Raw genomic sequence first — 13,612 nt, forward strand, 5'->3', positions numbered from 1 at the left:
GTGGGGCTCACATTTATCCTGATTTCATATATACTAGTCGGGAAACTCGTTCATTGCATATGTTAGAACACGGCCTTTTTTCTTTCTATCAATTGGATTATATATCATATATATGGTTATTTCAAACAATAAAGTAAGTAAAAGTTTATACTTATTAGTTATTCCTACAAAAAAAATTATGTAGTTATTAATATAAATAGTAATTTGCAATCAATAAAAATATGTTATATTGGATATACATCACTGATATTAACTGAATTTTACCAATAAAGTAAGTAAAATATATAGTTATTTATTTTAATATTATATTAATATCGATTTGATAATATATTAATTTTATCCTAAATTAAAAATTCACGATTATAAAATATTATATAGATGGTAAAATCTTCTATAAATTTTCAAAAATATTCTATTATATCAATATCTAATAAAGAATATTCATTCAATTTTAATATTAAAATATTAGCTATATGAGAGATAATCGCACGACTATATATTATTAAAAGAAATATATATGCTAATACATTTATATTATATTAAAACATATCTTAATATATACTTATTTTAGTACTAATATTTATGTGATTAGATGTTAAATATTTATCTTAAACAAAAAATTCAAAATTATCAAATATTATACAGATAATAAAATTTTCTAAATTTCAACAAATACTCCTTTATGTCGATATCTTATAAAAGATGTTATTTTTACTTTTGCAATTCAAATATCATGATTTATTAAATTAAATATTGCATAATCAACAATATCTTATCTGAAATTACAAAATATTATGTTTTACTTGAGTTTTTAAAAAATATCTTTTAAAATTTTTAAAAACAGTTTTTATAAAAATTTATCATAAAAATTTAAAAATTAAAAAGGATAAAATCTGATTTTATCATACCATATCTTTTAATTTTTTTTAAAAAATCATTTTAAAAAAAATATTAATATAAAAAGTAAGAAAACTCAAAAATTCCATTCAATAATTCGGGCGTTCTGAGGCCATTTGGCCGAACCCACCACAGCTCTTTATATTATATAAAATGATAATATAGATGGATATAGATATAGATAGATAGATAGATAGATAGATAGATAGATAGATAGATAGATAGATAGATATCAAATTAGCAGAAGAAAAGGAAAATTCTGATCGAGCACTGCCAAAGACAAAAGAAACTTCAGTGGATATTCAAAAGACAGAGGACCTTGGGCCTTTTCGACCGCCCTAATTTGGCCTTCTATATGGATGATTTCCTTTAAGGGTCAATAGAGAGAATAAGTACACATTTGATTGTTTGTGATCAATTTAAATTTGAAAAATGCACTTTTGAAGTTCAATATATTGGATATATGCTGATTTTGCCGCCGGCCGGCCAACATTAATGGTTGTGAAGTGTTGTGTTAGAAATCATATATATATATATATATATAATAATAATAATAAAATTGCCCTGATTTTGTGATTTCTTTTAATAAATGTATTCCATGATGCCCTACCAGGCAAACAATTTATAAATGTACAAGTTCTGTTATAGTATGCGCGTAATGTGTATCCACAATTATTCAAATATAGATGTTATATCTAAAATTTTAGTTCTTGATGAGATTCAAGGGACAGGAAAAAGTCACATAAACAAACAAAACAATAATAAATACAGATGTTTAAAATTCGGTGGAAGTACCTTTTGGCAAGAGCTGAGCCGATGTCCAAATAAAAATTAGTTTTAGCGAATAGGTCAAAAATATTTTGTGATTGATAGAGGAGACGGTATGAAATCATAGCATACCATTTATTTATGTTGTATTTTAGGCATATGTACATGGTATTTTATGATTTCGTATAATCTCCTCTATTAGTGATCTTAAAAAAAAGGACAAATTTATTCAATTATTAGAGATTCAAACGGGCATGCATTATGGTTCCAGCTTTTAAGTTGACATGCCATAGATTCGAGCAATGTACAAGATAAGTTATATCAAAAACCGAAATTCACCGAAATTGAAAGGAAATTTCTTGAAGAAAAGAGACAGTAGACTTAGAGAAATGAAGCATAATGCAATGGAATACTTCATTTCAGGGAGTTCGCTTGTTATTTTCAGAATAATGCATTTCCTATTCAATAATAACTACCACTTTATCTTCCATGTCATCTCACCGATAACAACAACACAACATGCCATGTATCATTTTTCGATCAGGTCTGTGAATAATTACCATTTTTTGGTAGCTTTAAATTGAATATATTCTCCTGAACTATGGGATTAACATGATTTTAAAATTTTCACTTATTTTCGACCAGTCCGATTAAAAAAATTGAGCCATTTTCCAATTTTCCAGTTCCTGCCCAGAAAAATTGGGTTCAAGCCCAGGAAACCCTGCCCCGGCCCTTATAAAAAGATTTTGAGTCATTTTCAAATTTTCCTCAATAAATGTGAAGTTACCCATTAAAGGAAAAAAAAGAATAAATGCGATGTTCATTACTCTTTTTCAATTATTATTGATGGAAAAATTATACTTTTCGGATAATAAGGCTGAAATGAGGGGCCTTGGTCCATTACCCTTACTAAGCCTAGATCCCTACTAAGCCTCGGCCGATGTCGATTCCATCCGGTTTTTGCTAAAACTAGCTAGATTGGATAACCTGTGCTTAAAAGAACTTTTTTTTTTGGCTATAGTGCTAAAAAAAGCTAGATTGACAATTATACAACATAAACTTTATTAAATATTTGGTATGATGGAACAAAATGAGCATCGATTGAAATCATTATTAAAAAAAAAATCATTACGCACTCCATGCCAAAGATGGCCTAAATTATTTGACCATCTTTTGTTTGTCTTTCCAATTCCATACTATGCATAGGAAAATTACCTTAACATTTGCTGCCATTGCCGCACATGGACACTCCAATATGTCTATCCAATGTATAGATGAAAAGTTCCACTTGTTTTCCCCAAGCCCGTTATTATAGCTACCATGAATGCTAACAGAATTACACACAAAATCATGGGACAATGTTGAAATTATTCTCCCCTTTTCTCGTTTCTTCCTCTTTAATTCTCTCTCTCACAAATAATTCTTGGCCAAAATATTCGAAATGCATTTTTCACTCATCAATATAAAAAAAAGCAAATAAAAAAAAAGAAGAAAAATTTCAGCACTCAACTTCAAAGACCTCAATTACTTTCTTTTTGGTAATTAATACCTTAATTATTTAAAAGAATTGAATTAAAATAAATAACTAATATTGAACTATTCAAGTGATTTGACTTTTATTCCATTTAACAAAGTCTCATATTAGTCAGCGCCCAATTGGACTTTCGGATACTATAGTGCACATTGAAAAAAAAGAATCTCATATTCAAGTATTATGAACGGAGAAAATCTATATTGAGATAAATTTATTTCTTAATGAGTCGACTTAACTCGAACTGAATTGGTCGGACACATTGAACTTTCGGATATTAGGTGTACATCAAAAAGAAAAAGAAAAAGAAAATTAAGATGTCATTTTGACATAATATTATTTGTGGGGGAAGAAAACCCATAAAAAATATTATATTTCTTTAATTTAATTTTATAATAATAATAATAATAATATAATTTTGAACCTTTCCCTCCCTTTCTTATTTGGCTGCAAATTGAAAGGGGAGAAGGGAGAGCGGAGAGTGGAGACTCATCACTCGCTACTCTCCGCTCCCAATTGCGCGCAGTGTCTCATTTAATTCCATCCCGAAGGAGCATTTAATTCTTTTCTCTGTAATAATTTTACCAAAATTCCGCCATATCCAAATCCTTCCCATATGCATCAACTCATTAAATCCCTCCCCCCTCCCTCCCCTAAACCCCACACTCCTCACCATCTCTGCATCGCCGATATTCTCCTCCTCTCCGACGACGACGGCGGCGGCGAAGAAGGAGAAGCAGACGGCGACGGCGACGAGGAGGCGGAGGCGGAAATCGTCGGAGCTATGAACGGTTTCCGCAGGCAGCAACTGGCGAACGCGAGTTGCGGGTTCGAGTGCGCGTCTCCCCGGCGCGTCGTGTCCCGGCTGTTCCGGAGGCTGAGGGAGAGGCGGAGGTGTGTGCACTGCGGAGATGGGGACGAGAAGGAGCCTGTCGATGACCGGTCGCCGAGTCTGAGCAGCTTGACGTTGGAAGCGAAGGGCGGCAGCGGAGACGAGGGATCATCGGTCGGGACTGCAAAAAGCGATGATTCAGGTAATGCTTCTTTGAGTTCTTTTTTATTGGTGTTTATTTTTTTGGTGATTTGAAGATAATCGATGGATGGTTGGGTTTAGGTAAAACGTTAAATTCCCGGTTGGAGAGAAAGGCATTTAGTTAGAATAGGATAATCTGAGCCCTGGAAGCTGTGTCTCTTCAATATTAGGGAGATATAGATATTGACTAAAAAGTTGTGGCTTTTCGCTTCAATTAAGGCCAAATTGATAATTTTCTTGAATCGGATGCTTGCGTGTTGCTTAAAAGTAATTCGAGATTGATTGGGTGTTCCATACAGTTCGGACACCTCAATTATGATTATTTGGGCAAGTACTGATACTTCTGTTATGATGACGACTCCAATTGTAAGATTTGCCTGCCATAGTTTAACTATACTGATAGTTCACCCCGCAAGATGTTAAAGGTTGTTTTTGGTTCGTTTGTTTGTACTTTGTTGGTGAAGTTTGGTGGGCGAGAATTGTTTGAGACCTTAGGTGTATTAAATGAGAGTCACGGGATCCTCAAGTGTCAGAACCTTCTATTGTAGGATGTCTCTTATAATGCAATAAATTGGGCTTCTTGAGCTGCTTTCTGGTTTTCTCATCACTGTGTATTTGTAGCAAAGAGGGAAACCGCAATGAAGTGCAGTAAATGAGGGGCCCTTGTAAATGCTGTGGTTGACCTATGAATGTTAAAGTTTGAAATGGACTATGTTGGGACCACTGGGTTAGTTAATTCTGGGTCCCAATGATAAGGTGATTTTGGCTTTGATGTAAAAGGTGAAGCTTTGTCATTTTCTGTTTTTGCAAACCGATCTAGGTTAGCTCTTTGTTTTGTGTTGTACTCGATTGCAAAGCTAGTGAGATCAGACTGAACTTTGAACATGGGTGTTCTCGGACATGTTTGTTTGTCAGTTCTTGATATTATGCCTAAGATAGAATATGCGAGTTTGATGTGTTTGATGACCTGATGTTTTCCGAGTGCCCAGATGACTTTAGTATGCCTATGTAAACTTAGAGATTTTCACTCGATTAGTTTTCTTACCTCTGTGGAGCTCACCAAGCATTTGGCATGAATTCTGTTATATGAACAGGACCATTCATTAAAGACAACAGGTTCAACATGGGAATTGCGTGTAGCATGTTATATCTCATTGCTTCTAGTAAGAATGAGCTCAGCAAAATGAAGGAGTTAAGAACCGATGTGGAGATGCTTCTTCAAAATGTCAAGGAGGAAATGAGGAGGAAAGATTCTATCAGTGAGACGTCAATCTCGAAAGCGAGCCCAACTGCTTCGTGCTTGACTGACCTGAAAGAAGTTTCACGCTGCGGCAGCCTTCTCTCTAGCAGAGCCACTACTGCTCCATATGTTTTACAAGGGGAGGAAACCATCACTATTTCAAGTCTATCTATTGTATGTGATGAGTCCAGAAAGGAATCTGTGGAAGGGATGGATCAACTTGAGGCAGAGCTGGAAGCAGAGCTTGGGCGCTTGCAGCTTCAGCTGGAAACCGAAAGTTTTCCACAAAGCAAAAAGGTTCAATTTCTGTGAGTGTTTCGTTTATTCTGTTATCTTTGTTATTCAGCTCACAATATATGAGTTCTATGATTATCAGATTACCGGCAACAATAGCACTGCAAAAAGAAGTGGTAGTTTGAGTTTGGGGGAAGTGGTCGACCCGGACGAATCTATGACTGAAGTCCATGGTGGGGTTCCTCCAATTGAGCTTGAGAGGAGACTACACGAACTGCTGGAGTCACGACAGCAAGAGAGGATCAAAGAGCTTGAAGCTGCCCTGGATTGCATCAAGTTAAAGCTGTCTGAGAAAGAGAGAGAGGCTAAGTGGTGGAAAGATACTGCCCTACTTATGTCCTGCCATGTTCCGGAGCCTCCAGACCGCTCCTAGAAGCAATTGGGGGAAGCTGTAAAGTACGTGCTATAATACTAGATGATGTATTGGTGTGCAGTTTTCAGCTTTACCTGTGTCCTTGGTGTAAAGAGAGTTGATGAGAACTTGAGAACAAGTGATCAATTGTCAATGTGAATTGTGAAATATTTTTTCGATTGGGACTTATCACTGGTGAATAAATGCGCCGTTACGAGATCTTGTCTTGAGATTTTCCCAAGAATTAGAATTACAAGGTCGGGCATGGGGCTTGATTGAACATTGTGCAAGGCTCTTCTAATGATAAAATGGGCTAAATGTTTGATGATCTCGCTTATCACATTTATGCAAAAACTTCGATGCTTTTGAGCCCAAATGCTTATCATTGTCTTTTGATTCAGAGAAATGCCTTTGAGCTTTACCAAATCCTAGGCAGGTTCTAGTGAGGAGCAGGGTTGAGCCAGGCCAACGGCACAGGCATAATCCGATTCCGCGCCAGCAACGTTCGGCCCAAAATGGGCATAGATTTGGTTCAGCAATTTATCTTTTTAAATAATCTTTCCATACTACATTCCAAACCTTGCAGTAAGACTATTTACATAGCAGAACACTTATCAGAAAAGAACAATGGAAGGATAAACTAAAGACCATGAGAAGAGAAGAATGTACGATTTTAACCTATGATAGGAATGCCAAGCACAAAAGATGTTTTCTTAAGACATCAAATCCATAATAATGTAGAAAGGTAGTAGAGTACAAATTTGTAAAGATTGGGGGGCATAATGCCACTAAGCTCAAAGGGTGGGGTAAACTGCATTTTCCTCAAATAAAAAATACTAGAAAGTTTCAAAAAGATTCAAAAAACATCAAAATAAAATTTAGAAAATAAAATGAAAGTAGAAAATACTAGAAAAGATCAAAAAATTCAGACAAAATAAAAAAAGAGAAATTCAGAAAATAAACAAAAAAGAAAAATAAAATGAAATAAAAGTAGTAAAAATTTTAAAAAATAAATTTCAAACATAAAAGAAATTTAGAAGAAAATGAATAAAAAATTCAAAAAAAGAAAATTCACAAAATTTCAAGAAAAGTACAATGAAATTCAAGGGAAAAAATAAAATGATTAAATATAAAGTAAATAACCTAACAGGCAAAGGGGGATGTATATTTATTGGGTAATTATGTCCTTGAGATTTCCAAAGATTAATTAAGAGCACATAGGAAATTTCAAGTTAAATTTTCTCTTTATATTTTGGGATAAGCTTTTTAATTTGAACTTTTTCATACTTACATTTACTTAAGATTTTGAATGGTTCAATGAAATTTTAAAACATAAGAGGGACTAAAATTTTTTTATCTAATTGAGCTTACTATCATTGCCTGAGGGGAAACAATGGCTAAGAAAGTCGCGTCGACTCCATTGGCCTCAATGAAGTCCAACAGGTTTCACTAGCAGCTGGGAATTTTAGAAGTGAGGTTAGCTTAGTGATTTTTGGAATTGTGGAGACCGAACAAACCTCAGTTTAGGCTAAATCATAGGAAGGAGCTATGATAGGCTCATCCTAAGAGGCAAACAAAGGATAATCAAAGTAGAACGTGAGTGGCGTTGTAAACAATGAAGTAGGCATGTTGATCTTTAATATTCATCTCACTTTACATGTCAGGTCGCTCATTTTATATTTACTTATTTTATTTTGTTTTTGAATTGCATTTTATTTTTTCTTAATTATTTTGGTTATTTTTTTTATTTCCCTTTCTCAAATTTTCTACTTTTTAGTAATTTTTTTTTATTTTTTGAACTTTTTTATTTTTATTTTCTGAATTTTATGTTTTATTTTTATATTTTCTGATTTTGATGTTAACTTTTCAAAAAGTTTATACATTTATGTAATTTTTATTCTTTTTTTCAACTTATCTATTTTTAAAATTGTATTTTTATTATACTTTTTCAGTACTGTATTGAACTTTTCTAAATTTTCGAAATGTTCTATAAATTTTCTAAATTTTTTCATTTGTTCTTATTTTTTTCGAATTTTTCTTGCATTTTATATTATTTTTCAAATTTTTTTTATGGCATGTCAACAATCTTTTTACCACAGATTTGGGAAAAAAGTAACATATTTTATATTTGGGAAAAAAATGAAGAGTTGATATATTTTTGTGATAAAAAATTTCCTTCTAGATTTGAAAAAATGAGCAAACTTCATGATATTTTCTAACCCTTTTTCTATTCTTGTGCTTTTTATTGTTGAATGCACGCATTCACTAGTTCCAAAAACTTACCTTCAGTACTTCTAACCCTATCTTCACCGCTTAGTGCTTATCGGGTAGATTACTCCAAGGATACACAAGCTTCCAGAAATGTAACATTTTGATACCAAAAAAAAAAATCGAAACAATTTAATACAGAAAGTTTGAAAATTCAGCTACATTCCGCGGACTAACGCCATTAGCAAATGGTGGCGCGACAGAATAAAATAAAATAATAAAGGATACAGATGGAGCTTTTAGAGGAAATTGAGGACTTGCAGGTGCCGGCAGGCTGATTCTTGATGATAGTGGTAATTGGATTAGTGGATTTGTGCAACATGTTGGTATTGCTTGTTCAGTGACATCTGGGTTGTGGGGAGCTATTTCTGAGCAATTGTAAAGGAGATGCTTCTATCCGGGGTTGGTTTGAAGCAAGATCTTGGATTCAAATATTGTAATTGGAGAAAATTCATGTTCATAAGAGTTTTACCCCTTAACGGAGCAACTAAATACAATCGTGCTGGATTAGTTGGAGTTCATTGGGTTTCCGAATATCAAAATACACACCGCGAAAGGAAAAAAATGGTATTGACGCATCACAATATGTAAATCACATATCTCCAAATAAGGATTTTTCCATAATATCAATGCAATCAAAGATAATTCATGAAAATTATCAAAAAAAGTTGCTGTTTTCCATATGAATCTACTATTGTTTGTCATTTTTATTATTCTTTCAATGAAATTATTCCATTTCGCCCGTAATTTTACGATATAAAATTACTTTAAACATCGCTTCTCTTGGATAAATTCCTATTTCCGTCCCTGCCTGGGCATGCCATTTTAAAAGATGATCCATATATATATATATATATGTATATATGAATCACCCAGCAACTATGACGTGCTTCAAAACGTTCATGATACCCTAACACTATATCTAGATATTCTTGATTAAGGAGTTCAGGAGGGGAGGGGTCTGGAGGATTATGAAAAGTTAAGTAGAGGAATATTTTGAGGGGTTATGAAGGGTTCCAAAATCCTTACATAGATAAAGCTCATTGAGGAGTTGGGAGGATTTGATTTGATTCATTTTGTTATTTTAAATTTGTTTTGGGGTCAAATTGAAATTATGACATTTGGAGAGATTTCAAGCTCCTACTAAACCTTTATAAAATTTTCCCAGATAAGGTTATTGGAGGGGATTCATAACACCTCCACCTCCAAACCCCCATCCGAAAACTCCCTAACCCCTCAGACTGCGTTTTGGCACTTTGCCGATAATGTACATTCCCACCAAAGTGGTAATCCACTTTTCCACCCTCTGGTAGGAAATTTACATTACCACTCCCGTGGGAATGTGAAGGTGGGCATGTGAATTGCCACGACCCAATCAAACATGGGAATCTAGTGGACCTTGGGAAAATAATTCACATTTCTGGAAACGTGGATGGATTTCCACGTACCAAATGCACTCTCAATCCAAGCATAGCGTAAGCCTAACTAATATACAGTTTCCAGGTCAGCATAACAATTAGGCTTTTCTAGCTCAAAAGCTTATCATCGTAAACGGAAGGTTGTGAAAATAGCGGATTTTTGGTTAAGTGCAAGAAGGCAGTTGCATGCTTTTGGGCTCTAACAGTGCCTTGGCAGGTCTTTTGTTGAGTCTGATCATATATTTTAAGACTGGCCTAGAGCACAGGCACGGCAGGAATCGGGGCTGGCATGATCCGGTGACTTCTCCTCTTGGAAAACCATTTCCAAGATAAGTTTGGAACCCTGCGCATCATACAGAGATCAGCAAAGCAGTTATTTGAAAGACTGTCCATACAAGTCTTTAAGCACTCAGGTTCTAGCAATGCTGTCAATAGATTCAAGATTACACGTACATACAGAGAAATCAACCATCTCCTTTGTCAATTCTTCCAAACTTGGCGTTGCTGCTGAAGAAAATATAGGCCGAAACAAAAAAATACCAATTACTCCTCCCTCGCAGTTATGTAAGGACCAAGTAATGCCTGTTAAGGGGTTATACTACGAATATACTCTGAAAGAGTGACAGAATTCCCAGACAAGTCTTCAAGGAACTGTTGAGAGACAACATTGAGAGAGTTCTAAACTCCATGGAAAGAAATTAGACTACAGCGTCCCACTCTCCCATAATTCTATGCACTCCAAATTGTCCAAATTCCTCGAGCGAATTCTTTTGAGGGAAGGGAGGAGATCTATTGCCTACAGTAACAACACCTAGAAATCTCAATGCTGACTAGATTATGCATTTCAGAAATCTCAATTCTATCACCAATACTTTCAGTTCTGGATGGGGTCGAAATCTCTCCAAGACCTCTTCCTCATTGGCGGCCCTATTTTCCGAAGAAAATGACCAATCTAGTCCCAATAAATGAATGAATGAAAGAGGCGACTTCTCCATCGAGAAGGAAGCATCCACCTCGTTCAAAATACTTCACATTCTATCCAAGTGTCGAATAGTCAGTTCTTTATTCCTCAATCCGGTAAGTCTGCTCAACTCATTCAACCTTGCTGCATTTCGGTTCCCTTTGTCCCGCACCGCACCTGGAATGCAGGTGACACTTGCAGAGCAGTCAACTTCCCAATCCCCTTTGGCATATGTCTTAAGCAACATTCACTCACATCGAGCTGCCTTAAATTGACCTACTTCGTAATGTCTCTTGGTAATTCTTCTAGAAACCCCACATCCTCTGAGATCAAGCGTCTCCAAATTGCACAACCTGGTTATGGAATCTGACAGATACCTTAACCAGTGATTCTCCGAAAGATCAAGCCTCCTCAAATGCTTTAGTTTACAAATCGAACTGGATAAGACCTTTATGCCAGCTGCACCAACACAGAGCGCCCCGTAGATTTCTAAAACATGAGCTCAGCAAAATGAAGGAGTTAAGAACCGATATGGAGATGCTTCTTCAAAATGTCAAGGAGGAAATGGGGAGGAAAGATTCTATAAGTGAGACATCAATCTCAAAAGCGAGCCCAACTGCTTCGTGCTTGACTGACCTGAAAGAAGTTTCACGTTGTGGCAGCCTTCTCTCGAGCAGATCCACTACTGCTCCATATGTTTTACAAGGGGAGGAAACCATCACTATTTCAAGTCTATATATTGTATGTGATGAGTCCAGAAGGAATCTGTGGAAGGGATGGATCAACTTGAGGCAGAGCTGGAAGCAGAGCTTGAGCGCTTGCAGCTTCAGCTGGAAACTGAAAGTTATCCACAAAGCAAAAAGGTACAATTTTCGTGAGTGTTTCATTTATTTTGTTATCTTTGTTATTCACCTCGCAATGTATGAGTTCTATGATTATCAGATTACCGGCAACGATAGCACTACAAAAAGAAGTGGTAGTTTGAGTTTGGGGGAAGTGGTCGACCTGGACGATTCTATGACTGAAGTCCATGGTGGGGTTCCTCCAATTGAGCTTGAGAGGAGACTACACGAGCTGTTGGAGTCACGACAGCAAGAGAGGATCAAAGAGCTCGAAGCTTCCCTGAAATGCATCAAGTTAAAGCTGTCCGAGAAAGGGAGGGAGGCTAAGTGGTGGAAAGATACTGCCCTACTTATGTCCAGTCATGTTCCGGAGCCTCCAGACCTCTCCCAGAAGCAATTCAGGGAAAGCTGTAAAGTACGTGCTATAATAATAGATGATGTATTGGTGTGCAGTTTTCAGCTTTACCTGTGTCCTTGGTGTAAAGAGAGTTGATGAGAACTTGAGAACAAGCGATCAACTGTCAATGTGAATTGGGAAATATGTTTTCGATTAGGACTTATCACTGGTGAATAAATGCGCCGTTACAAAATCTTGGCTTGAGATTTTCCCAAGAATTAGACTTACAAGGTTGGGCATGGAGGATTTGTTAAGACTCGATTGAACATTGTGCAGGGCTCTTCTAATGATAAAATGGGCTAAATGTTAGATGATATCGCTTACCACATTGATGCAAAAACTTCGAGGCTTTTGAGCCCAAATGCTTATCATCGTCTTCTGATTCGAAGAAATGCCTTTGAGCTTTACCAAATCCTAGGCAGGTTCGAGTGAGAAGCAGGGTTGAGCCAGGCCAACGGCACAGGCATAATCTGATTCCGCGCCAGCAACATTCGGCCCAAAATGGGCATAGATTTGGTTCAGCAACTTATCTTTTTAAATAATCCTTCCATACTACATTCCAAACCTTGCAGTAAGACCATTTAAAGAGCAGAACACTTATCTGAAAAGGACAATGGAAAGGTTAAACTAAAGACCACGAGAAGAGAGGAATGTACGATTTTAACCTACGATAGGAATGCCAAGCACAGAAGATGTTTTCTTAAGACATCAAATCCATAGTAATGTAGAATGGTAGTATGGTACAAATTTGTAAAGATTGGGGGGGCATAATGCCAATAAGCTAAAAGGTTAGGGTAAACTGTATTTTCCTCAAATAAAAAACTTTAGAAAGTTTCAAAAAGATTAAAAAAACATCAAAATAAAATTTAGAAAATAAAGTGAAAATAGAAAATACTAGAAAAGATCAAAAAATTCAGACAAAATAAAAAAAAAGAGAAATTCAGAAAATAAACAAAACAGAAAAATAAAATGAAATAAACGTAGTAAAAAAAATTTAAAAATAATTTTCAAACATAAAAGAAATTTACAAGAAAACGAATAGAAAATTCAAAAAAGAAAATTCACAAAATTTGAAGAAAAGTACAATGAAATTCAAGGGAAAAAAAATAAAATGATTAAATATAAAATAAATAACCTAACAGGCAAAGAGAGATGTATATTTATTGGGTAATTATGTTCGTGAGATTTCCAAAGATTAATTAAGAGCACATATGAAATTTCAAGTTAAATTTTCTTTTTATATTTTGGGATAAGCTTTTTATTTTGAACTTTTTCACACTTATATTTACTTGAGATTTTGAATAATTCAATGAAATTTTAAAACATAAGAGGGACTAAAAAGCTTATCTAATCGAGCTTACTATTATTGCCTGAGGGGAAATAGAGGCTGAGAAAGTCCGTCGACTCCATTGGCCTCAATAAAGTCCAACAGGTTTCACTAGCACTTGGGAGTTCTAGAAGTGAGGTTAGCATAGTGATTCTGCGTCCGTGGACTAAAGCCATTAGCAAATGGTGACGCGACAGAATAAAATAAAATAATAAAGGATACGGATGGAGCTTTTAGAGGAAATTGAGGACTTGCAGGCTGATTCGTGATGAGAGTGGTAATTG

At 35.3% G+C, this 13,612-nt stretch overlaps 2 protein-coding genes across 2 annotated transcripts; both read left to right on the top strand.

Annotated features, from left to right (window-relative positions):
* The first annotated feature begins 3,635 nt into the window (after window positions 1–3,635).
* Window positions 3,636–6,345, top strand: LOC116215923 (protein POLAR-like 1). Its single transcript, XM_031551738.1, has 3 exons — window positions 3,636–4,230; window positions 5,324–5,766; window positions 5,846–6,345. The coding sequence occupies exons 1-3, from the start codon at window positions 3,813–3,815 to the stop codon at window positions 6,134–6,136; spliced, it is 1,152 nt and encodes a 383-aa protein (XP_031407598.1). The 5' UTR covers window positions 3,636–3,812; the 3' UTR covers window positions 6,137–6,345.
* A 5,141-nt stretch (window positions 6,346–11,486) lies between these two features.
* Window positions 11,487–12,112, top strand: LOC116215924 (protein POLAR-like 1). The gene is made up of 2 exons (XM_031551739.1): window positions 11,487–11,625; window positions 11,705–12,112. Exons 1-2 carry the CDS (start codon window positions 11,539–11,541, stop codon window positions 12,095–12,097), a joined length of 480 nt encoding a protein of 159 aa, XP_031407599.1. The 5' UTR covers window positions 11,487–11,538; the 3' UTR covers window positions 12,098–12,112.
* The last annotated feature ends 1,500 nt before the right edge of the window (window positions 12,113–13,612 follow it).

Source organism: Punica granatum, chromosome 8, assembly GCF_007655135.1.
Source record: "Punica granatum isolate Tunisia-2019 chromosome 8, ASM765513v2, whole genome shotgun sequence".
Lineage (NCBI taxonomy): Eukaryota > Viridiplantae > Streptophyta > Magnoliopsida > Myrtales > Lythraceae > Punica > Punica granatum.

Bases quoted from the DNA above. Each gene is read 5' to 3' on its own strand.
- LOC116215923 (XM_031551738.1), top strand. From the start codon at position 3,813: ATGCATCAACTCATTAAATCCCTCCCCCCTCCCTCCCCTAAACCCCAC. The intron at 4,231-5,323 runs GTAATGCTTCTT...TTATATGAACAG, and splicing joins TGCAAAAAGCGATGATTCAG to GACCATTCATTAAAGACAAC. The intron at 5,767-5,845 runs GTTCAATTTCTG...TATGATTATCAG, and splicing joins GTTTTCCACAAAGCAAAAAG to ATTACCGGCAACAATAGCAC.
- LOC116215924 (XM_031551739.1), top strand. From the start codon at position 11,539: ATGGATCAACTTGAGGCAGAGCTGGAAGCAGAGCTTGAGCGCTTGCAG. The intron at 11,626-11,704 runs GTACAATTTTCG...TATGATTATCAG, and splicing joins GTTATCCACAAAGCAAAAAG to ATTACCGGCAACGATAGCAC.